The 25265-nt window shown below is 43.7% G+C and overlaps 3 protein-coding genes across 5 annotated transcripts; 2 read left to right on the top strand and 1 right to left on the bottom strand.

Annotated features, from left to right (window-relative positions):
• Nucleotides 1-1894: 1894 nt before the first annotated feature.
• Nucleotides 1895-14738, bottom strand: SKA2 (spindle and kinetochore associated complex subunit 2). 2 transcript variants are annotated; one of them, XM_074557056.1, is made up of 7 exons: nt 14581-14738; nt 7847-7936; nt 5887-6063; nt 4625-4711; nt 3548-3587; nt 2791-2923; nt 1895-2389 (listed from the first exon to the last, which is right to left on the bottom strand). In XM_074557056.1, exons 1-7 carry the CDS (start codon nt 14611-14613, stop codon nt 2263-2265), a joined length of 687 nt encoding a protein of 228 aa, XP_074413157.1. In that variant the 5' UTR covers nt 14614-14738; the 3' UTR covers nt 1895-2262. The 2 variants fall into 2 exon arrangements, with proteins under 2 accessions (XP_074413157.1, XP_074413159.1); XM_074557058.1 differs by lacking the exon at nt 7847-7936 and having other exon boundaries at nt 14581-14712.
• A 97-nt stretch (nt 14739-14835) lies between these two features.
• On the top strand, nt 14836-19634 carry PRR11 (proline rich 11). Of its 2 annotated transcripts, none has more exons than XM_074557054.1 (10): nt 14836-15305; nt 15983-16094; nt 16498-16645; nt 16811-16933; nt 17218-17469; nt 17598-17696; nt 18180-18289; nt 18406-18465; nt 18554-18650; nt 18983-19633. In XM_074557054.1, the coding sequence occupies exons 1-10, from the start codon at nt 15158-15160 to the stop codon at nt 19046-19048; spliced, it is 1215 nt and encodes a 404-aa protein (XP_074413155.1). In that variant the 5' UTR covers nt 14836-15157; the 3' UTR covers nt 19049-19633. The 2 variants fall into 2 exon arrangements, with proteins under 2 accessions (XP_074413155.1, XP_074413156.1); XM_074557055.1 differs by having other exon boundaries at nt 15196-15315; nt 18983-19634.
• A 702-nt stretch (nt 19635-20336) lies between these two features.
• On the top strand, nt 20337-25184 carry SMG8 (SMG8 nonsense mediated mRNA decay factor). The gene is made up of 4 exons (XM_014273130.3): nt 20337-22084; nt 22809-22954; nt 23340-24215; nt 24745-25184. The coding sequence occupies exons 1-4, from the start codon at nt 20341-20343 to the stop codon at nt 24940-24942; spliced, it is 2964 nt and encodes a 987-aa protein (XP_014128605.2). The 5' UTR covers nt 20337-20340; the 3' UTR covers nt 24943-25184.
• The last annotated feature ends 81 nt before the right edge of the window (nt 25185-25265 follow it).

Genomic DNA, 25265 nt, shown 5'->3' with positions numbered 1-25265 from the left:
GCCCCAAACGGGCGTGGCGGAGCGAGAGGGAACGGCGCTGCGATGGATGCCGAGAGTTGCGGTAGGGTTAGATCTAGGGTTGGGGTTAAAACCACAAAACCCAGAGCTCCAGGCACTCTGCAGCTAAAAAAGGCATCCCAAGGGCAACACTAAACTGCCACAACATGGCTGCTTCCACGGCTTTTTCCTTGGAACTAGCCCTAGCCCAGGAGTGCCTTTCCTGCCTAGGGTTAAGGCTAGGGTTAGACCTTGGGTTAGGGTTTGAAACCACAAAACCCAGAGCTCCAGGCACGCTGCAGCTAAAAAAGGCATCCCAAGGGCAACACTAAACTGCCACAACATGGCTGCTGCCACGGCTTTTTTCTTGGAACCAGCCCTAGATTAGAGCTGCCTTTCCTGCCTAGGGTTAGGGTTAGGGTTAGACCTAGGTTTAGGGTTTTTAAACCAAAAAACACAGAGATCCAAACACACTGCAGCTGCAAAAGGCATCCCGAGTAGAACACAAAACTGCCAAGACATGGTTGCCTCCATGACTTTTTCCTTGGAACCAGCCCTAGATCAGAGCTGCCTTTCCTGCCTAGGGTTAGGGTTAGGTTTAGGGTTACACCTTGGGTTAGGGTTTAGGGTTAGGGTTACACCTTGGGTTAGGGTTTAGGGTTAGGGTTACACCTTGGGTTAGGGTTCAGGGTTAGACCTTGGGTTAGGGTTTAGGGTTACACCTTGGGTTATGGTTTAAGGTTAATGTTACACCTTGGGTTAGGGTTTAGGGTTAGGGTTACACCTTGGATTAGGGTTTAGGATTAGACCTAGGGTTAGGGTTTGGGTTAGGGTTACACCTTGGGTTAGGGTTTAGGGTTAGGGTTACACCTTGGGTTATGGTTTAGGGTTAGACCTTGGGTTAGGGTTTAGGGTTAGGGTTACACCTTGGGTTAGGGTTAGGGTTAGGGTTAGGGTTAGGGTTTTGAAACCACAAAACCTCGATCTCCAGGCACAGCCCAGCTGCCAAAGGCGTCCCAAGGGGAACGCAGCTGGCGCCTGAGGGGAACCGGCAGGGAGAGAGCCCCATGTTTGCATCTTCCTGTATTTTCCCATAATTTTCTTTATTTTTCTTAATTATTTTTCTTTATTCTTCCTTACCTGCGAGATTTCAGGAGCAGGGATGCGTTTCTGGCCTCTACTGAGAGCTGTCTTCAGTTACTACAGCCAGCTTGAAATTCAATATTTAACCCTGCTTTAGGTAGTGGCACAGCAAGGTTTGAGTCCTCTATTAGAAGATCAATGTGGTTGAAAGCTACTGAATTATTTGTGAAACTGAATAATTGCTTGAAACTGATTAGTTACTCCTCAAAGGGCACCCTTGGCAGCAGACACCATAAAATTAACTTATCCCTGTTCTTTCCTCTGCCATACCCAGCCTGTTTCTCTTCCCATCAAACCCTAAAGCAGTTCAAGGATGGGTTCAGAAATCAGCCTTTCCCTTCCTAAGAGCACTAATTTAAATTTTTCTCCTTTCAGAGACATAATTTTTCGCAAAAAAACCCCCCACAGTAACTTAATAAAAAATCATGTATCTTACCCCCTCAAATTATGCTGAAATATAACAATATAAATATAAATATTTAAAACTATATAATATACATAGACTATATAATATATATAATATAGAAATATTAGACATAAGAAAAAATGTTATGTTTTTCACTGTTAGAGTGGTCAAAGGTTGTAAATTCCGGATCCTTGGGAATTTTCAGGATTCTGCCCTGAGCTGCAGTTTAGGGGTTTGGAATTGGGCAGTGCCCAGAAATCCCTTCTGACCCTGCCTGGACTGTAAAAATCCGAGGGAATTCACATTAAAGGGAAATGAATCAGGGCAGGGATCAGGGTCAGGAGTCACTTCAACAAAATTAAAATAAATCTTTATTCAGGAATGCAAGGACAATGAAGAGCCTTGGATTATTTGCCTTTAAAACCCCCTCAGGAAGGCAGCAGGAAAGTGGAACATGGCTCACAACATTCCTTAAAAATGCATCAGCCATAATCCCTCAAAGAAATCCCATCATAAAAAAAATCCCACAATAAATCCCTTTACAGCCAAGGTAAAGTGCCAACCTCAGTGACCTTGAACTCTCCAATTTCAAGTGTTACCAACAGAATATTTATACAGAAACATGAACAACTTCCCTACAGTGGAACTCTGCTTCCAGAGAAATTCTTGCTCCTCAATAACCCAGGAGATTTTCCAGGATGCTTCTGAGTTTTCTCTCACACAGCTAATTTAACATTTCCTTGTTTGTTGACTTCTACAATCCCCAGTTCTTCCAGGATTCGAATTCTTGAGTCAGTGGCTTTCATATTCATGTTTTTCATCTGTGAAAGACTCAGTGCTGCTCTGTAAGACAAAAACAATTTAGTAAAGCAGGGATCAAGCATCAGGTCTGGCAGAAAAAGGCTAAAAAGCAAACGATGGTTAATCAATGATTTTCGTAAATCTCAAATTTATTCAGATTACCATCAGCTATTCTATGCCACTTCAAATCCCAGCAGTCATTTGTAAATCTCAGGGTTAAAAAGAGAGAATTCCTGAGTTTAAAACTTCCTTTTTTTTTGTAACATCAGCCTGTCAGAAACCCCCAGCACTCACCCAGAGAAGGGGATGGTGAGGCAGAGTTTGGTCTCAGGGCATTTTGAATTTACAATAAGCTTAACTAGCTGCTTTTATTTCATTTAAAAAGGATAAAATTCTTTGCAGTTTATAAAAACCTTTTCATGAATGGCTTTATTAAGCCTTACCTGTTGTTCTGTACAATGAAATGGTTAAATAACTCCTTGTAAAAAGTGTTCAGGTCTGCTAACTTGACAGTGCTTCTGATGCTCCTGGGCACGCTCAGAAATGCTTCCTTAGTCAGTGGGATGAACTGGGCTTCTAAAAATTGGAAACAGAAGATATTTGTTAAAAAAACAACAACAAAAAAAAAAGAAATGGAAAAAATATTTGTTTCTTCAGAAATTGCATCAAAGATAGAAAGTGCTTCCATTGGTGTTTGATAATACCCCTAGGTGGGACTAAAGAAAAATTTCCCAGCAAGAGAAAGGAGAGAAAAAACAATCACTGGATCTGGAACACTCAGTAAAAAATAATTGAATTTGAGATCTGGTGAGGATTGACAGATTTGGTCTGTCAGTGACCAGCTGCCTTTGCTTTTTGGGTTTGTTTGTGTGGTTTTTGTACAAACCAAAAACCAACTGTGAAAATTCCTTCCTGTAAGCAGGGATCAATGAGTTGAAAAGAAGAATTTCTGTGGTAAGATCAGTGCACCATTTCTTCCAGAGCTTCAACACAACAAGTTTTCCACTTCCATCCCAATGAAAGCAAGGAAAAACATCCCAGAAACGTGGCAACTATTCCTGGAATGCAACTCAGGGGTCAGGTCCTTCTAGAAAAGTCTAAATTCTTCACATAAAAGCAGCAGATACTGGTGAAAACACTGCAGTGTCACAGCTTCTATGAAATTAAACCAGTGAGAAGTTGATTTTTTGCAGCACTTACCTTCAGCTGAGCCAGGGTCTGTAGATCCTGGGGAGGATGGCTAAAAATAAACAATAATGTCAGTATTTCTTAGTGCTTTGCCCAAAAAATCTTTTTTTCACACTTTCATTTCTGCATGAAATTTACATTAATTACATTTTGCCATTGGATCTTGCAGCCACTAGGGTCAACAGCAAAATCTTAGGGATTAAACAGAGTTTAAAATGAAGTTTAAAATGGACACAGAAAGATTAATGTGAGAGTCAGATGAGCCTGTGCAGCTTTCCAGCACATGATTTGGAATTAGTGAGGGACATAAATAAATAATAAATAAATGGAGAGCATTTCTCAAGGCAGGAGCAGATTTTTGCAAACAAAGGGTGAGGGAAGCTGCAGGAGCTGGGCAGGCCCCATGCAAACCAAGTGTGGCAATAAAGGGACACAAAGTGTGATGTAGGAAAATTCAATCAGAAAAAACACCCTCTGTTAACCTGCTTTAATATTTTTAATATTTTTTTAAATATTTTTAATATTTTTAATATGAGACCCAGAGCAGATATTTGCAGATAATTATATTGGATAATTACACATCGAGCTATGGGACAATATCTGACTTTCTAAATAAATATTCATTTAGATCTAAGTTTTACTGCATTACAGTTAGAATAGATTGTTACTCATATTTACAGTTAGAATAGATTGTTACTCATATCCCAAAATTTGTTTAATGTTTCACAGGAAATTAAATTTCTCCCCACATTGGTTTGAATCAATGACATCTCTCACTCCCACCCAAATGTTGCTTTATCAAGATCAACCAAGTGCATTCCCAAGAAACACAAACATATCCCAATTAAAAAATAACAGGAACAAAATCTTCCATCAGAGCTGATTTCTCCTTTGTGGACCATCGAATTGGAACAATTAAAAAAAGCTTAATCTGTATAGAATAAAAATGAAAAGGTTTGTTAAGGAATTTAATGCAATTTCTGAAAAACCCCATTCATTTGAGAGGGATGAAATCCCAAAATCATCATCCCCTTCCTGCACTTGGGGTTAAAAGTTTCTGGAATTCTGACATCCCGTGCCCACAATTACCTCTTGCACTGAAAATTCCATTTCTTTCCCCGTTTTCAGGTTTAACTGCTGGGCTGCAGTCTGTTCTTGTGCTGACAGAGGGGAGTTCTGGGAAAACAAGGAAAAGCAAACACAGGGAATTGTGATCCTTCAGTTCCTGATATTTACAGAGGGACTCAATGTTTGTGAAACTCACAGTGAACTCCTCATTTCCTTCCTCTGAAAACCAAATGTACAAAAGTGGTGCTGAAAAATCAACCACAATCTTCCTCTAGCACCAATACTATAAATTATATTTATTTTACTATATAAATTAGTCAAGCAAAAGAAATTTTTCAAATAAAAAAAGGTATTTCATTTAAAGATTTTTATGTCTCCAGAAGTTTTGATCCATCTTTGGTTTAGGAAATATAAAAAGTGCAAGAAAATCTTTATCTTAGGAAATATAAAAAGTGCAAGAAAATCTTTACCTAAAGCTCTACATATAACTTTAAAAAAAAAGGGTCTTCCACTTTGAGGAAATCCAAGTATAAAATTATTCTGGGCAGAATATCCTCAAAGCACAGTAAGCTATGATCTATTTTCCATTCTGTGATATAGAACCACTCTTTTAAATCATGTTACAGCCCATTTTGTCTATCAAAAGTTACTGAAAACTGTTGACAGATTAATAAATCTGTCTAAATGTCCAGGCATTAGAATATTGGTATAAATCACCTCATTTGTAAAGGGTCAAAATTAATATTTTCACCTCTTCAATAATGAAGCAGTGTCTGAAGACCACTTAAGAAAATGTTGTTTGTTGCTGAGTTTTTTACCAATTTAAACATTACCTTAGGAAAAACAGCTTTGGAATAAAAGCACTCCCAGGGGTGTTTGTTACAATGGTTTAACTTTCTCCCTTTAGACACTGAAAATACATTTATCATTTAAAAGTTTTTAACCTTTTAAACCTGGTTTCACTTTGTATTTTCTTTAAGGTGTCAGTGTGGCCCTGAGGAGTGCACAGAGGTGTCAGTTCCTATGAAATGACCCAAATTGTGTCACTCTATGGACACTCCTCAGCTCCAAAGCTGAACAGCAATAATTTTACTAATTTTAACTCCAAAAACAGCTCCAATCCTGCCAGCATTCCTGCTGGGAAATGTCTCCTGATCTTCTAAAATAAAAACAATAATTTCCAGCGGCACACAAAGGTTACAAAGTAGGTGCTCGCTGCCAGCAGTGAAAAGAAAGCGATTGAAATGAAAATTTTAATTTTAATGAAATTTAAAAACCACCACCTGCAGCTGGGTTTGCTGCTGCAGCGCCTGCACCATCTCCATGGTTTTCTGCAGGGCAGCTCGGATGCTCTCCATGGATTCCTTCTGCTCCAGGGAAATCTCCTCCATCTGGGCACACAGGGATTGGTACCTGGATTTCAGCACGGGCAGCTCCTTCAGGAGGGCAGCCGGGTCCTCCTGCGTGAGCAGAACACGTAAATTACACAAAATGGTAAAATTCCTGTGGCCACACATCGATTCAGAGCACAGGTGTTGGATATTTAACATGAAATAATCCTTTACAGTGAAAATGTGTCTGGTTTTTGGCTGTTTGGAGGGCCTGGAAAGGCCCGGGGTGGCCTTGGGGCAGCCGCGTATCGAAGGACGAGAAGAGGCTTCAGTTCTTCTTTCGGTTTTTATGTTTATTAATTGTTTATCTAAAAGATTTTCTCTCGGCCCGACAGAGCTCTGCTCAGCAGCCAGCCATGAGCACACTCCCCTATCTTTATACCCAAAGTTACGTGCACAATATTTATCATTTTTCCCCAATACCTTTCACCCTTATTGCCCAGTGCACTTTTAGTAATGACCAATCCCAAAGTGCCACCATCACCACAGAAGATGGAGGAGAAGAAGAAGAAGAAGAAGGACAGGACACGCCCCAATTCCTCCATCTTACTTCTCTAAACCCCCCTGTACAGAAATCCTAAACCCTGTGTTTCACTCTCTAATTAACCAATCCCTTCACCATTCACCCCGGTGAAACCCTCCTATCCTCATACAGGTGTCGTCTCCTGTGTAGGATCAAAGTCCAGCCACCAGACACTTCTGGAACATTCCAGGACTCCCGAGCCCCCCAAGGGTGCTCTCGGTGACACCGCAGTCCTGAGGGGCTGAGATCCCACAAAAATGTACATATTTATAAATTCCTTTCTGTGGCGTCATTTATTGTTTTCCTCTCATCTCTCCCCCCAAATCTGAATTTATTCACTGCTTGGTGCCAGTGAAGTTTCTCTTGGTTTTCACAGCAAGGGTGAGTTTTAGCTCAGACTGGAATCTGTAACCTGGATTTAGCTCTGATTGCTCAGAGCACAACGTGGGAGGATTCCACTGGCCCAAAAACCAAAGGAATTTGGTTGGAATTCATATCAGGCCACTTATCTTGATATGTGATGCATGAAATAAATAAATAAATAAATAAATAAATAAATAAATAAATACAGTTAATAATAATAATAATAATAATAGTAATAATAGTAATAATAATAATATAAAAATTTATTTATTATAAAAATTATTATTATTATTATTATTACTATTATTATATTATATTATTATAATAATAATTATATTATATTTATAATATAATTAATATATTATAATATAACCCTAACCCTATAATATATTAGGGTATAATATAATATAATAATAATTATTATAATATATTATTATTATTATTATTATTATTATTATTATTATTATTATTATTATTATTATTATTAATAATAATAATAATAATATATTATTAATAATAATTAATAATATTAATATTAATTGATATTATATTATTAATTAATATTAATATTTTAAAATATTATATTATATAATATTAATATTAATTAACAATATATTATTATAATAATATAAAAATTTATTTATTATAAATATTATTATTATAAATATTATTATTATTATTATTATTATTATTATTATTATTATTATTATTATTATTATTATTATTATTATTATTATTATAGCCTGCCAATAACAATATTAATGGTAATAAAACCAGTAATAATAAATAATAATAAATAAATAAAATAACAATAACAACAATACCAATAATGATACTACTACTACTACTAATAGTCCTGACAAGTGAATTAAAGGATAGCCAATTATATTTCAGGTTTAAAGGAAAAAAAAAATACCCATTTATGCCCAACTTCATGCAATAAAATGGAATTCCATCTGGAAATACCTCTGCTGCTGTATCCTCAGGAAGATTTTTCATGATTTCAAACTCCACTCTGCGCTGAATGTAATCCAGATCAGATTCTGCTTTCTGGAACTAAAATATTTAAGGTCAGGCCCAGTTTATTAAAAGCCAAAAACTTCAGACAAACCCCAAGCTGTGCTTCAGGAAAAGCAGGAGGCCTCACTTTGAAAAGCTAAAAGTTTTCCAATGGAATTTTATTCAAATATAAATATAAAATTTTATTCAAATATGCAATTTTATTCACTTTGAAAAGCTAAAAGTTCTCCAATTGAATTTTATTCAGATATAAAGGGTTCTGTTAGCAAAACTACAACACCCAGGTTATTTACACAGAGTTAATTCAGGATCCAAGAGATTTTATTAACACTCATATGAGGGATGTGTTCTTTCAGATGCTTTTAATGTCCACAATACTTTATTATTACACTTTATTACACTTTATTATTCCCTAATAAACCAGCTCATAAAATGGATGGCGTCAACTTTTCTTTCCTTGGGATAAAGAAGCCACCAGAGAATTTTCTAATTGCCTTGGAAAACACTCTGCTGATAGCATTGCTACTTAATTAATTTCAGTCTGCAATTTTAATATCTGTTAAAGACTTCCACTTTCAGGAAAGGCAGTTTCCCCTTTATTAACTCATTAACTCTGACACAATAATTCAGTGATTGCACACTCACAAGAGACAATGATGAAAGCAAATTAAAAATGGTTCTGACTTCCTTAAGTTGCTTTTCACTGTTTATTTTGAGATTAACCCCAAAGTGATCATTCCAAATTTATTTTTTTTTAAGGATCAAAGCAAGGCTGTATTTGTTATAAAAAATAAATATCCAGTCTGTGGTCAGGCTGGGATTCCAATATTTATGTTGGAATATATTTATTTTTCACATAAATAAATAAATATATTTATTTTTCACATTAGCCTGTGAAAAATACAGGTATTTTATCACTGTAAGTATTAAAATGAATATTATATGTGTTGTGTTAGGAAGTAATGTTGTATTAATTCTCTTAAGTACTGTGTTAAATATAGTTTTAGGTTATAAAAAATGTGAAAATAGAAACTGTGCCATGTAGGATAATTTATTTAAAGAAAGGACTCACATAGCAGCCACAGGACACCTGAATCTTTCAGAGAAAAGGAATTTATTGCTCCATTATCAGGAGAAATTAAATTGTTCATGGTTTGCAGGTGCTGTTGGGATTCAGAGGAAGAAGTTGATGGTGACCAGGCAGAATCCTGTGTTTAAATGGAATTTAAGCATCATGTATAAGGAGTTTATAATTATAAACTCCTTATACATGATGCTTATAATATATAAGCATGTATTATAATTATAAGGGTTAATCCTCTGTTAACTGTGTCCTTTTTCTGGCTTGTGCTGCCCACAAAAGGTACCCAGACACCCAAAACTCTTTGTATTTATTGTCTCATATTGTCCTCATTCAAATTGTCCAAATTATAATTACTCTGATTGCATTACTATTTTTATAACCATTCGATTACTATTAATTTTTATAAATGTATTTAAAAATTTTATAATAATTTTATAAATTTTTAAAATTTAAAAAACAAGCGATTATGGAGTTTTTCGCAAATTATAATTACTCTGATTGCATTGCTATTTTTATAACCATTCGATTACTATTAATTTTTATAAATTTATTTTAAAAATTTATAATTTTATAAATTTTTAAAATTTAAAAACAAGCGATTATGGAGTTTTTCACAAATTATAATTACTCTGATTGCATTACTATTTTTATAACCATTCGATTACTATTAATTTTTATAAATGTATTTTAAAAATTTTATAATCATTTTATAAATTTTTAAAATTTAAAAAACAAGCGATTAGGGAGTTTTTCACAAATTATAATTACTCTGATTGCATTGCTATTTTTATAACCATTCGATTAGTATTAATTTTTATAAATGTATTTAAAAATTTTATAATAATTTTATAAATTTTTAAAATTTAAAAAACAAGCGATGATGGAGTTTTTCACAAGCCTTAAGGAATGGCCACGGATGCCTTTGGGAGGGTGAGATCTGCAATAAAATCTCCTTTTTCTGAGGGTGATGGATGATGCTCCACACACCCCCAGCACATTTCCAATAACAGCTGATGAAAAGGAAAATAAATCCAGTGAAAAGCTGGAGCATCCATAAATCAAGGGAAAGATTTCACCATAATTCATAATTTTCCCAGCAAAATTTCTGCCCCAGAAAGCAGCCAGGACAAAACCCAAAAATAAATAAATAAAATACTTTTTCAGCACACTGAGAAAGAGTTTTTAAAGAGCTCACAAGGGATTTCTTCCCTGACTGCTCAATGGTTTCTGTTCTCCTCCACTAAGAAATATTTCAAGGTTTTCCTTTCCACGGCAGGCGCCCCAAAAAGAACATTTTTTTCTTTTTTCTCTTCTGCTGATTTTTTTTCCTTTTTTTTTTGCTTTTCTGGAGAAAAGCAAAAAATCAAATCCTTTTCATCATTTGAACTGCTTTCAAAATGACCCATCAAATGTTCAATACTGATAATTTGACATTTCCATAAGGAGCCAACTTACACACTCTGATTCAGGATATTAAAAACTGGATGTGAAGCTAAATGTGGCCAGAATTTTGTGAGGACAGTTTATTATGACTTCTTTTATTTTTGTAAATATTTATTTCTTGCTGCATTTCACCTGCAAAAATCCCCCCTTCACATTCTAGCTCAGAAGCATTTGTAGGATGGTTATTTCACAATAAACCACACAGAAAATGGAGGGTTTGATGTGTAAATTTGTAATTTGACATTTCCATAAGGAGCCAACTTACACACTGTGATTCAGGATATTAAAAACTGGATGTGAAGCTAAATGTGGCCAGAATTTTGTGAGGAGAGTTTATTATTACTGCTTTTATTTTTGTAAATATTTATTTCTTGCTGCATTTCACCTGCTAAAATCCCCCCTGAATATTCTAGCTCAGAATCATTTGTAGGATGATTATTTCACAATAAACCACGCAGGAAATGCAGGGTTTGATCAAATATTCAATACTGATAATTTGACATTTCCATAAGGAGCTAACTGACATACTGTGATTCAGGACATTCAAAACTGGATGTGAAGCTAAATGTGGCCAGAATTTTGTGAGGAGAGTTTATTATTACTGCTTTTATTTTTGTAAATATTTATTTCTTGCTGCATTTCACCTGCAAAAATCCCCCCTTCACATTCTAGCTCAGGAGCATTTGTAGGATGATTATTTCACAATAAACCACGCAGAAAATGCAAAGTTTGATGCGTAATTTGGCCAATTAAATATTCAATACTGATAATTTAACATTTCCTTAAGGAGCTAACTTACACACTGTGGTTCAGGACATTCAAAACTGGATGTGAAGCTAAATGTAGCCAGAATTTTAAGCTTATTAACACAGTTTATTGTGACTGCTTTTACTTTTGTAAATATTTATTTCTTGCTGCATTTCACCTGCAAAAATCCCCCCTGAATATTCTAGCTCAGGAGCATTTGTAGGATGGTTATTTCACAATAAACCACACAGAAAATGCGGAGTTTGATCAAATATTCAATACTGATAATTTGACATTTCCATAAGGAGCCAACTTACACACTGTGATTCAGGACATTTAAAACTGCATGTGAAACTAAATGTGAACAGAATTTTGTGAGGAGAGTTTATTATGACTGCTTTTATTGTTGTAAATATTTACTTCTTGCTGCATTTCACCTGCAAAAATCCCCCCTTAATATTCTAGCTCAGGAGCATTTGTAGGATGGTTATTTCACAATAAACCACACAGAAAATGTGGAGTTTGATGTGTAAATTTGTAATTTGACATTTCCATAAGGAGCCAACTTACACACTGTGATTCAGGACATTCAAAACTGGATATGAAGCTAAATGTGGCCAGAATTTTAAGCTTTGTGAGGACAGTTTATTATGACTACTTTTATTTTTGTAAATATTTATTTCTTGCTGCATTTCACCTGCTAAAATCCCCCCTTCACATTCTAGCTCAGGAGCATTTGTAGGATGGTTATTTCACAATAAACCACGCAGGAAATGCAGGTTTGAGGTGTAAATGTGTCATTTACTCACAGGTTTGGAAGGCAATGTTAGGAAGTGCAGAGGGCTCTGCTCTCAGATGCTTTGACAATACTATTGCACTGCTCTCTGTATAGCACAGTAGTGCAATAAAGTCAGAGCACTCGTTAGCAGCAACAATTCTGGGCACCAATCAACCACACACTCACCAAAAAAAGGGAATAAAAACCACATCAACTCAGCCAGAGGATTCTGTGGATGGTGAAGAGCTGCGTGAGGTTAAAGCTCACCGAATCCTAACACACAAAAACTCACATTGTTATTATTATTTTTATTATTCAGAATTTGCCATTCCACTGATCATGAGAGGGGGAAAAAAACCCAACCACCCAACAGATCGGCCAGAAATTGGATTTTAAACTATTTGGTGCTTTCTAAACTGGAAATTCCATTTCCAAGTGTATTTATGGCTTGGATTTGCCTCCCAGCAAGCTGAGATTCCAACCTGCCATCAGCCAGATGTTGCTAAACTGCATTACAGGGAATATCTGCTAGACAGCAGAATTTATTCTTTATAATTTCCAGTGTGAATCACAGTAAAATGCACTTAAAAACTCCATTAAATGCACTTAAAAACTCCATTAAATACACTTTAAAACTCCATTAAATGCACTTAAACACTCTTTGCCCAGCTCTGGGGATGGCCTTTACCATGGGGAGTGAGAACACCACCACAAGGAAGGGGTGTTCCAGAAATCTCAGGGATTTTGGGGATTTTTAACACATATTGAGAGCTGGAGGACTCTCAGGCTTGGGAGCTGCTGAGATATTTTAAAAAATACCAAAGTAAACTGGGAATGGAGTGGAGAAAGGGGATTTTTGGGGATGTACACACACCTGAGTGACCTGGGCCATTTCTAAGACAGGGATTATGGCATTTGTCATTAAATGGCAAATGTTCCTCCTTAAAAAAATAATAAATAAAAATAAACCAGTGGCAATCTCATGTTGGGGTCTCAGACACATTTTGGGCTTGTATATTGTTAAAAACAATACAGAATAATGCAGATTGTATTGCTGGCCAATGCCCTTTTAACATTGCACTGCTTTTTGTGCATCATCACCAGTAGTACAACATAAAAAGGGCACTGGACAGACACCACTCAGGGCAGAGGAGGTGCAGGATGCCAAAAAACAGAAATAAAAATGAACTGAACTGCTCTGAATGAAGCACTGCCAGCTCTGTGATCTGTTCCATAATTAATCTAACACTGACGATGCTCCTGTCACAAATAACCATTGATTACCTGGTTGGTTTTATTATTTTCCTACCCATTTTTCTCTTCAAGCTCCCACTAGTGACTTTATCCCTGCTTCCAAAAGGAAGCTTTCCATGAAATTCGTGTCAAAAGCTCGAGGGAAATAAGAAGTGTTATTTTATCACACTTGTGTGGAGAGAGCTGACTTCACAGGAAATCCAGGACGGGGAAACCAACAAAGCAGAAGGGAAAGGAGGAGACACAAAGCTGTGAGATGGGAGATTATTCTAAATTCCAGAATAAAAGCCCTTGTTAGCTTAAAGAGGGCAAAAACACCTCTGTGTTCACACGTCCTAAAATGAAAATTACTTGAAAGCATGACTTTCAATAAGCCATGACAATAAATAAATTCAGTAATTAAACATCTAACCCAAGTATTTTTAAACATATTTCTAAATTAAACTAGGCTTTAGAAAAAATACAGAGTACTACATATGCGGGCAAAAATGGCAAAAAGACTCTGTAGTAGGAAGATGAAGGTTTGAGGGACGGCACGAGGAACTCGGCTGGTTGGACACCGCTCCCCAGAGCCCTCACGCGTGAGGTAAAAAATGAAGCTCTCATTTTGAAAAGGAGAAAAAGAAGGAAAAAACATAATTTTTTCCACTTTTCCAAGAGTGGGGCTGGCAGAGAGGCCGTCATTCCCTGAGGGGCAGCCCCGTGGAACGGAGAGAAAAGCGGGGAAAACTCCGCGATTTTGGAGCTCGGCCCCTGAGGGTTGAGGGGCCATCGCCCCGCTCCCCCCGCGCGCCGGCGCCAATGGACCAGCCCAGCCCGCCTCTCCTCCCCTCCGTAACCACAATGGTCCAGCCCAGGTGAGCGCTCCACCCTCACCCCCCTCTGGGAAAAAAATGGACTAGTCCGGGAGCTCCGCTCTGCCCCGCGCCCCCCCTCCCGCCGCGGGCACATGGAGCGGCCCGGCCCGGCCGCGTCCCCCCGCGAGGCGGGCAATGAGCGCGCCCACCCCCCCCCGCCCCCCCCAGGTGCGCGGGAAATGGCCGCGCCCTGCCCCGCGCTGAGGGGTGAATGGAGCGGCGCAAGCCCCGCCCCTCGATGAGCGGGGGGGGGGCGGAATGGACCGGCCCGGCCGAACCCGCCTGACCCGGACGCGGCCGGCGGGCGCCCCGTCGAGGGCGGCGCGGGCCGCGCTCAGGGCCCGGATGGGGAACGCGGGCGCGGCTGAGGGGCCGCTCTTCCGTCGCGCCGCGCCCGCGCGCCCGCTTCTCCCTCCCTTCCTCCCTCCCTTCCGCGGCGGCCCCGCGCCCTCCGAGGCGTCGCCGCTGCCGGCCCGCGGCGCGGCCGCCCCTCAGTGCGGCCGCCGCCCGCCCTCACCAGGGTCTCGAGCCTGGTAACCGCCGTCTCCATGTTGAATAGTTGACATTCCTCAGGCGGCGGCGGGGAGATCCCCACCCCCCGCGCCGCGGCACGGGAGAGTCGGCGGCGCCCATTGGCCAGCTGTCACTCGCCGCGCGCCTCCCATTGGCTGGCGGCTCGCGGGGCGCGCTCGCCATTGGCCAGCGGAGAATGTAAACCCGCTCCGAGGTACGGCCGAGCCCATTGGCCCGGAGTGGGCTCCGGCCGTGATTGGCCGGGGCGGGGCGCGCGGCGCTGGCGGGAAGCGGTGCGGGCCGGTCCGCTGCGGCCCTGAGGGGGCGGCGCCGCCGCTCCGCCTCCCCGGTTCTCTCCCGGTCGCTCCGGTAGCCCCGGCGGGGCCGCTCCTCGCCCGGTTCACCCCGCCGGCCTTCCCCAGCCGAGCGCTGCCCGCAGCCGATTGGCGGCACCGAGCGCGCTCGTCCAATGGCGGCGCCGCTCGCCTTAGCGCGGCCGGGCCGGGGCGGGGCAGTGCCCGCCCCTCTCCCGTGGAGCGCGGGCGCGCCTCGGAGCGACAGCCCATCAGCGCGCGGCTTACATGCGGCGCGTGGGGGGGCCGGCAGAGAGCGGCGCTGCCATTGGCTGGGCGCGGCGCGGGGAGCGGTTTGAATCGGCGGCGGCGGCGGGCGCGGAGCGCGGCCCGGGGGACGGGGCGGCCCCGGCACATCCCCGGGACACCCCCACAGGTGTGTGCAGGTGTGTGTGTGAGTGAGTGAGTGAGTGACAGACAGAGACATCCCGCTCTCGGTGCGGGGTCCCGGGTGAGCGGGGCTGGGGTGTCACCGATCACCGGTCAGGGACCGGCCCGCGCCGCCCCCGCATCCTTCCGTGGCTTCTCCGTGGCTTTTGTCACCGTTCTCCCCAAGCGTCGTTTTCCCCAAATTCCGTGCTTGGCACGCCAGCGTAACGAAAAACTGAACATCCGTTTATTTTTATTGTGCTTACATATCAATAGTTGCAATGTTTCTATTTAGTTGATAATACTTCTAATCACTTTCTTGTATATTTACACTTATTTATAGTATTATTTATAATGTTTTTCATGTGTACTTATTTAACTATTCATATTTTTATCATATTTATAATAACTATTAGTGCTATCTATGTTACAAATAGAAAAGGGCAGGAATAAGTCCATATAAAGTGATGCTTTCTGTGTGCAAACACATCCCTATGGATCATATGAAATTAAGGATATATTTTCTATCACTGGTCCATGATAATTCCACCAAGGCAGCTGTGAGTAACCTCTGGCTCGATTTCTGAGGTGCAGTCTGTGCTATTCTCTTTGGTGGCAGCTCTGTCCCAATGCATAATTTGATTTATCTCTCTACATCCATTTGCAATGTGTCTTTTTCCCCAGTAATGGCAAGGTACAAGAAATGCAAACGAAAACGAAGAGCCCGAGCCAAATTTCGAGTGGAAAAGAAGAGAAATGCTGCAACGCCCCAGGGCTCAGTTTGTCCCTCTCCACGGTAAGAGGCTCTGCTTGAATTTTGCCTTCTCACCCCATCCCTGGGTTTGCTTTGGCTCCCAATGGCTCATGGAAAGGAGGCAAAGATTTGTGCCAAGTCCATGGCACTCCATGGTATCTCTTGGTGTGACCTTGGAGATCTTTTCCAACCTTAATGTTTCTATGATTAATAACCAGGAAAAGCAATTTGAATTAAAAAAAGTATTTCCAATAGGATTTCCCCCCTTTCTTTATTGAAATGTATCTTGGCTTTCTGTAATCACATTTTCTCTGTTGTTACCTGCTTGTAATTTCCACAGGATTGGTCACAGTTACTTTATTAAAGGATGAATTATAAATAAAATTTATAAAAAAGGATGAATTATAAATAAAATAAATAAAATTCTGGCCTTGTTCTGTTGCAGGTCACCAGCTCCTCTCCCTCTGAACTCATCACCAGCCCCAAAATGCTCCCCATGGCCTTTAGCCTTGCCCAGTGTAAAAAATGTGGTCAGACCCTTGACAACAGCAGCATCATTTCTGTACTGGTGGTGCCAGAGCAGGGTTACACAGGTATATGTAATACATATATTCTTTGATATTGGATTTTTCTGTTTTAGTGGGAAGTATTTCATTGTACCAATTTCTTCTGTTCTGTTAGTAGCCCTCCTAAAAATCAGGTTGGTTTGAAGAAAATCACCACAGAAACACATATAATCTGTTTCTTTTTATGCTTAGAGCTTTCAGGTGGTCAAAGACACCATATTCCCATCACAAGCCTACTTAAGGGAGCTAAATACCTTCAGGGAGAAGCTGGAGAAGTTGGAAAGTGAATTTGCCAAGCTACAAGGAGCCCTGCAGGTCAGTCTCAGTCCAGCTGGGGCAGGGCAATAATTGTTTGTGTGAGGATGAGGAATTGTGTGAGGATGAGGAATTGTGTGAGGATCAGGAATTGTGTTCAGTGCAGATCCTCTGAGAGCTGAGCAGCTCCTCAGGGGCATTCTGTGCCCTCAGAGCTGCTCTGAGTTTATAGCAGAGGGTTTATATCTTTACAGCTCAGCCTTAGCCAGCACCTTTGTTCTTTAAAATCTCCCCTTTTTTCTGCTGGATTTAATGTTCTCTTTATTTATTTCTGTCGCTTTCAGACGGACAGCGTGGCAGCTCCACCTTCAGAAAGTTCCCTTTGCCAGAGGTGTCACAAGCCAGTCCTGGGAGCTGCTGTGGGGACACAGATGGATCCTCCACCCTCAGCATCCATGCCTGTGTCCATCCCCCCTCCTCCTCCTCCTCCTCCTCTTCCTCCTCCTCCTCTTCCTCCTCCTCCTCCTCCACCACTGCCTGCACCCAAAGTGCCTCCAGCTCCTCTGCTCCTCCAACGGGGCACAGCCTCTAAGCTGGTAGGGAATCAGAGGGTTCCTCTGCTTTTTATTTCATGCCTGAGTTCCTTTTGGGCCTGGATTCCTCAGCACATCACTCTGTGAGTGATCACTCGCTTTCCCTTTCCTGATTTCCCCTTTGCCTTCAGGCAGCGCCAGTGAAAAAGGATGGGCCCATGCACATCACCCTCAAAGACCTCCTGAATGTTAAACTGAAGAAGACAAACAGCAGCCTGAGAATGGACAAGGTAAACTGGAGGGTGAATCAAGGGAAAATCCACCCTGGGAGTGCTGTATTTCCTGCTTTTTTTTTTGATAAATTGATTCTCATCCAAACACCCAGTGGTCAGGTTCAAGTGACCATTCTAATTCTGCACCTGGGCTTTGGGAGGGAAGAAATAAAGTGACAAATTCCAATCTCACCTGGCACTCAGGACAACTCTGATTTTACATTAAGACCATAGAGCTTTCTATTTTATCAGTAGATTTTTTGACTCCTTTTGCCCAGCTGGAACTTTGTTTCCAAAAAAAAAAAATCCTTCTTTAGTTTCTTTTTGTTTTTTCCTAAAACTATTTTTATCTAAGGCACATTCAAATCTTAATAATTCAAAAAAAAGCATAAAAGCCATAAACCACAAAAAACTTTCGGGTTTATTAAATATTAAATGGATTTCAGGGTAGTGAGACCTTCTGAAGTTTTATTTGGGGTAACATTTCTCTCCTTGCTGTAGGAGCAATCACCAGCGAAGCCACGCAGGGCATTAATTACAGTCACAGATCTACAGAGTGTTAATCTGAGACCTAAATCCAAGCCATCACCTCATGCTGCAAAATCTTTAATGTAAGATGTTTTCTTCCTTGATTAGATTTTAGATTCTTCTGTTTTAAACAGTGATTAACACTTTTTACTTGAGTGGGAAACATTTCATTGTACCAATTTCTTTTTTTTTCTCTTAGTACCTCCCCTAAAAATCAGATTGATCTTCGGAAGCATCTGAAGAAAGTCGATATCGAAAGGTCTGTTCCTTTCTATTATCTTTAATTGTTTTTTTTTAATTTAGAAAAACTAGAGAACCAATCAAACGAATCATAATTGCCCTTTCAGAAGTCCTGGTGGCACTCCTCTGAATAGCAAAGAAAACACTGAATGTGGCTCTGGGCTGACCCCAATCATGACACGGGCACTGCGGCGCAAGTTCCAGGCAAGTCACTCTGTCCCTCTTGTTGGAATCATAAAAATCCCAGAATTCCTACTGATTTAAGGGCTCTGCAGAACGGACATGCCATTCTGGCAGGTTATTTGACAATCCCAAGAGGAAAAATTGCTTTTTTTGGTGTCCAATGGCGTGCCTCAATGCAACTTTCACTGTCACAGTTCCACTTTGCAGAAGAACAAAATGTGAGGGTGAATTGCATCTTTTATTTTACTGATTTGTTGTGTCTGTTTTAAGGTGCCAGGTGAGAATTGCACTGTTTTATCTCAGTGATAATGAGCTCAGATATCCAAGTTGTGACCCTTCCCTTCTTTTGACAGATGGCTCACCCAAAGAGTCCCTCTCCTGCACGGCTGAGTGCTGCAAACAGCTTTGATGAAAAGTAAAAAGGAAAGTAGGTTTATGGAGCAATTTTCCATTTGTGGTCAGGAAGACACTTGAATCCCATTTTTGTTACACTCAGGCACATGTATTTGTAAGTAAATGTAGTGCACAGGAAAGCAGGGCATTGTGAAACCCTGCAAAGCAGATTGTGCTTTTTATCTCTCTCTAATGTCTTTCAATTTGGTTGCATTTTTATTCATAATGGAAAAAAAATAGGAAATTTCCCAAGTCTTTTGACACCTGGGTGCTGCTGAAGCAGGGACTATTATATTCCTAGCACTGGTGCTGCTTGTCATACAAATATGTATTTGCTGAAATTCAGTATTATTATATCTTTTTTAAACAAAAAATAACTTGACGGTATTTGTACACTTTCAAAGAAAAAACGTTTAATGCACTAACATTATTAAAGTGGAAAGCTGCAACCTTCAACAAAACTGTTGCTTTGTTTGGAGAGTGTGTGGCTACAAATGTAAGAAGACCTTGTACTGTGTATTACTGCTGGCTGATCGCGATTAAAAGGCTGCACTGCTTAAAGGCGAGGAACTCAAGACTTCCTTCCAAGTCCAAGTCATGGGGTGGGCAGAGGTTGTGCCCGTACCGCGGTTTAGCTCACGACACAACCCAGGACCAGGGCAAAGTGGTGGCACAGCCCTGCCTGGCATCTGGGCACGGTGTCCGCGGTGTTCCCGGCTGTGCGGAGCCGACCCTGGGGAGCGATGGGGACCAGCAGTGCTCAGGGTCCTGTCACCCCCGGCCGTGCAGAGCCCACCCTCGATAGCGATGGGGACCCGCGGTGAGTCCCGGTAGCACAGCCCTGCATCCAGGCACGGTCCCCCCGGTGCTCCCGGCTGTGCGGAGCCGACCCTCGGGAGCGATGGGGACGCGCGGTGCTCTCCGTGCTGTCACCCCTGGGTTGTGCCCACCGTGCTGTCACCCCCGGCCGTGCTGTCACCCCCGGGCTGTGCTCTCCGTGCTGTCATCCCCGGCCTTGCTGTCACCCCCGGGCTGTGCTCTCCGTGCTGTCACCCCCGGCCGTGCTGTCACCCCCGGGTTGTGCCCACCGTGCTGTCACCCCCGGCCGTGCTGTCACCTCCGGGCTGTGCCCACCGTGCTGTCACCCCCAGGCTGTGCTCTCCGTGCTGTCACCCCCGGCCGTGCTGTCACCCCCGGGCTGTGCTCTCCGTGCTGTCACCCCCGGGCTGTGCCCACCGCGCTGTCACCCCCGGCCGGTCCCGCCCCGCAGCGCCCGCCCCCCGTGCCCGTGTCCGCGCCCTCCGGGGCGGGGCCGCTCATGCGCGGGGCCGGGGCCGGGGCTCCGCCGCTTCCGGAGCCGGGAGCGGGGCTGGGAGCGATGCCGCTGCCCGCGGCCGGGCCGCCCGGGGCCATGGGCACGGCCGTGGGGCCCATGAGACTGCGGGAGCTGCTGCTGGCGGCCGAGGCGGGCGGCGCGGCGGGCGGCGAGGAGGAGGTGTGCGTGGTGGGCATCTTCGGCAAAACCGCGCTGCAGCTCTGCTCCGAGAAGGAGGCCCTGGTGAGCACCGTGTGCGACCGGCAGGTGTTCCCGCTCTTCCCCGAGGAGGATCCCGAGCTGGCGGACGGCGCCGCGGGGCAGGACGGGGACCCGGCCACCAAGGACTACAACCAGCTGCAGGCGTACTACAGCCAGGAGAGCCGCGTGCTGTACCTGGTGCTCACCTCCATCTGCGACACGCCGCAGCTGCTGCGCGCCTGCGGGGACCTGGCGGCCGCCGAGAACAGAGAGGCCGGGCCCGGGCACCCCTCCGGAGGCCCGGCCCCGCTGCCCCACGCCGAGGCGCACGAGTTCTGGAAGCACCAGGAGAAGCTGCACTGCCTGAGCCTCCTCTATCTGTTCTCCGTGTGCCACATCCTGCTGCTGGTGCATCCCACCTGCTCCTTCGACATCACCTACGACCGCGTGTTCAGGGCGCTGGATGGGCTGCGGCAGAAGGTGCTGCCCTCGCTGAAAGCTGCTATCAAGGACTGTCCTGTCGGCAAGGAGTGGAAGCTCAACTGCAGGCCGTGCCCTCCGCGCCTCCTCTTCCTCTTCCAGCTCAACGGGGCTCTGAAGGTGGATCCGCTGCCAAGCAGGGGGCAGGACCCCTGTGGTCACCTGGAAAAGCCGCCCCCCAAGAAGCATTCCCCCAAAAGGAGGCTGCAGCACGCTCTGGAGGATCAGATCTACCGCATCTTCCGCAAGAGCCGCGTGCTGACCAACCAGAGCATCAACTGCCTGTTCACCGTGCCCGCCAACCAGGCGTTCGTGTACATCGTGGCTGGAGGGCCCCAGGATGGAGACGATCCCGTGGCCATGCTTCTCGACCAGCTCAGGAGCAACTGCACCATGAGGGAGACTGACTCGCTGCTGGCTCCCACCCTGTCGGGGCCCAGGAGGTACCAGATGATGAGGCACGGCCGGCAGCAGCTCTCCTTCCACGCCGAGAGCAGCAGCTCCAGCTCCAGCTCCTCTGGGCAGCTCGTGGACTGCACCCTCAAGGAGTTCTTGTGGCAGCACGTGGAGCTGGTGCTCAGCAAGAAGGGCTTTGAAGACAGCGTGGGGAGGAACCCGCAGCCCTCTCACTTTGAGCTCCCAACCTACCAGAAGTGGGTGGCAGCTGCTCTAAAACTCTATGAAGTGACCATCGAAGGCAAGGACGATGACCCGACCTGTGGCGAGCTGAGCTCAAAAATCATGAGCAGCATCAAAGTTTTGGAAGGCTACTTAGATATAGACACCAAATTCTCCGAAAACCGTTGCCAGAAGGCTCTGCCCATGGCCCACAGCGCCTACCAGTCCAACCTGCCCCACAATTACACCATGACCGTGCACAAGAACCAGCTGGCCCAGGCCCTGCGCGTGTACAGCCAGCACGCCCGGGGCCCAGCCTTCCACAAATACGCCATGCAGCTCAACGAGGACTGCTACAAGTTCTGGAGCAACGGGCACCAGCTCTGCGAGGAGCGGAGCTTGACAGACCAGCACTGCGTGCACAAGTTCCATCTGCTCCCCAAAGCAGGTAAAGGCGCTCACTCGTGCTTGGGTTTCATGGTTCAGTTTTGTATCTGTGTTAAAATGCCTTAGGCTGAAAATGCCGGCTCTGAAATGTTGTGGGAGGTGAAAGTTTGCAGCTTTAAAGCGAGGTGTTCAAGGACTGGGTGTGGCACTCGGTGCTGTGCTCCGATTGACAAGGTGGTGACCAGGCAAAGGTTGGACACGATGATCTCAGAGGTCTTTTCCACCCCAAATGATTCTGTGATCATCTCTACAGTGGGATCATAGCAGAGCTGATGTGCAGGTTTCCTTTATGCTGAGTTTAGGAGCCAGCTCTTACTCTGATTTTCTTATTTTAGTAGTAACTCTGATTCTGTCTTACCAGCTAAAAGCAATTACACTGAACTTCTTCTAATGAGGAGTGTAAGAACAAAATTCTCTAAAAAGCATGAGCATCCCCCTTTGCTTTAAATAACGTGGTCAGTCAGGGAGTCAAAACTGACTTCTGCAGGTTTATCGCAGGCAGAAGAACTTTGAGCCTTCAGGAAGAGGTTGTAAAAACAAATAAGATTTGGCTTGGTGGTATAACCTCCACTGGAACTTTGCATTATTAAAAGTGGGGAAGGGAGGAGTTGCTTGACAAATATTTTGTATTTGTGTATAGCAGGGAGGGAGCAATGGATGAAGGGAATAAAGAGAGTTTTGAGTGGTGAGCAATTTGCACAAAGTTTGATTGATTTTGCTTTTAGGGGAAAAGCCAGAAGCAGACAGAAATCCCCCAATTCTGTACCACAACAGCCGGGCTCGTTCCACTGGTGCCTGTAACTGTGGAAGGAAACAAGCTCCTCGGGAGGACCCCTTTGATATCAAAGCAGCCAATTATGACTTTTACCAGGTAACTCTCAGGTCTCTTGGTGCTTCCAGCAGTGCTTTTGTTCCATCTGCAGAGTCTGTATTCTGAAGTGACCACAAGTTTCCTCTTAACCTTACCAACTTTTTGCTTGGGGGAGACATTTCTGGGAGTAGAAATGGGCTGACCAGGGTGGGCAGTTCCAGTCTTTACCACACACACAGGAGCCCCAGTTTATGCAGCTGTTTACACTTAGAATGCGTTGGTCCGTGTGAATTCTAAATAATCAGGTCTGTGGGCCGTGTTCCCATTGCTGCTTTGGTTCTCACATGGTGCAAACCTCTTGTATCTTAATTATAGCTGCTGGATGTTGTGACTCTGAGCTCCCTCATCTCAGGGTGGATACTAAACCACCTTTTCTTTCTCACAGCTGCTGGAAGAGAAGTGCTGTGGGAAACTGGAGCACATCAACTTCCCCATATTTCAGCCGAGCACACCTGACCCAGCGCCTGCTCGGGACGAGGCATCGCCCGCCCCTCCGGAGGGCGAGATGGAGAAACTCAAAGAGAAGGAGCCTCAGACTCAGGGAGAGAGCACAGGCCTGAGCTTAGCCCTGAGCCTGGGCCAGTCCACGGGCAGCCTGGGCACCTACCCAGCCGATGCCCAGGGTGCAGGGGACAACGCAGAGAGCCACGGGCAGAGCGGGGACTCCAAGGGCGAGAAGAGGCCGAGCCTGGTGGATCGCCAGGCGTCCACTGTCGAGTACCTGCCCGGGATGCTCCATTCCAACTGCCCCAAAGGCCTTCTGCCCAAATTCTCCAGCTGGTCACTGGTCAAGCTGGGGCCTGCTAAGGCTTACAACTTCCACACAGGCTTAGATCAACAGGGTTTTATCCCGGGGACAAACTATTTAATGCCTTGGGACATTGTCATCAGGACGAGAACTGAAGATGAAGGAGACTTAGACACCAATTCCTGGCCTGCTCCCAACAAGGCTGTTCCTGGGAAAAGGAGCGCCGTGGTGATGGGGAGAGGCCGGCGCAGGGACGACATCGCTCGGGCTTTTGTGGGCTTTGAGTATGAAGATGCGCGAGGGAGGAGGTTCATGTGCTCGGGGCCCGACAAGGTGATGAAGGTGATGGGAGGGGGGCCGAAGGAGTCGGCCCTGAAAGCCCTCAACTCCGACATGCCCCTGTACATCCTGTCCTCGACGCAGGGACGCGGCCTCAAGCCCCACTACGCCCAGTTCATGAGGCTCTTCGTGGTGGTGCCTGATGCTCCTCTGCAGATCACCCTGACCCCTCAGGTAGGGAGTGCAGAGGGAATCTGGGAGCAGCAGAGGCACGGCTGGTTGGGGAAGCATGAATTAAAACGGTGTCAAGAAACTCCAACTCAAACCTGCTTCAGCCGAGACACTTGTTTCCAAAATATCTGTTATATAAGCACTCAGGATTTCTTAAACTTCACATTTATACTTTATACAAAGTAAATTTACAAAAATATTTTACCAAGGATAAGTTATTGGCATTCCCTGCCGGAATAATGGCTTTTATTAAAAAAAAAAAAAAAAAAAAGCTAACAGTGACTCTTTAAGAATGACTTTGTCATTTTAAATGTCATGGAGAAAAGCAGTGACTCATTGCTCAATTATTATTAGTTACAGTTTGAATTTAAGAGGTGAAAAAATGTTGGTTTTCCTAGTTGGAGAATTCTTCACCGTTCCTTCTATTTTTCTTTCAATACACATTTGAAAAAAAACTCCATTTGCATTTTATTAACTTTTTTGAGGTAGTAATGATGTTTGATCACCAACTTATGTTACCTTTTGCCTTTAGGTTCAGCCAGGACCACCACCCTGCCCTATATTTTACCCTGAGAAGCAAGAAATCACCCTTCCCTCTGATGGACTCTGGGTGCTGAGGTTTCCCTACGCCTACGTGACAGAGCGGGGGCCCTGCTTCCCTCCCAAAGAAAGCCAACAGTTAATGAGCTACAAGGTTCTCCGAGGAATCCTGAAAGCAATCACACAATGAGAATGGTTTTGGGTATCTCTGTTTGAGTTTAAGAAGGCTCTCTTCAATCCAGCTCGTGGGTTTTGGTTACCCAAGTGTTGTCACTGCAATTGTGTGAAGCCCCCGCTGTATTTCACTGGAATGTGGTGAGATTGGAAATAAAGTTGATATCAAAGCAGGAAAAGGGATCTGAGACATGTAAATTTTCCATTTATTAAGTTTTCATATGTAAAGAATAAAAGCTGGTTTTCGTAATGTGCTGATCCTGTCTTACTAGATGTTTTGATGACAGTGCTTTTCCCCATCCTGTATTTTATATACCTGTTTAGGAATATTAAAAAATT

Source organism: Zonotrichia albicollis, chromosome 22 (genome assembly GCF_047830755.1).
Source record: "Zonotrichia albicollis isolate bZonAlb1 chromosome 22, bZonAlb1.hap1, whole genome shotgun sequence".
Classification (NCBI taxonomy): Eukaryota; Metazoa; Chordata; class Aves; order Passeriformes; family Passerellidae; genus Zonotrichia; species Zonotrichia albicollis.
This window is presented reverse-complemented; position numbering and strand designations above follow the sequence as displayed.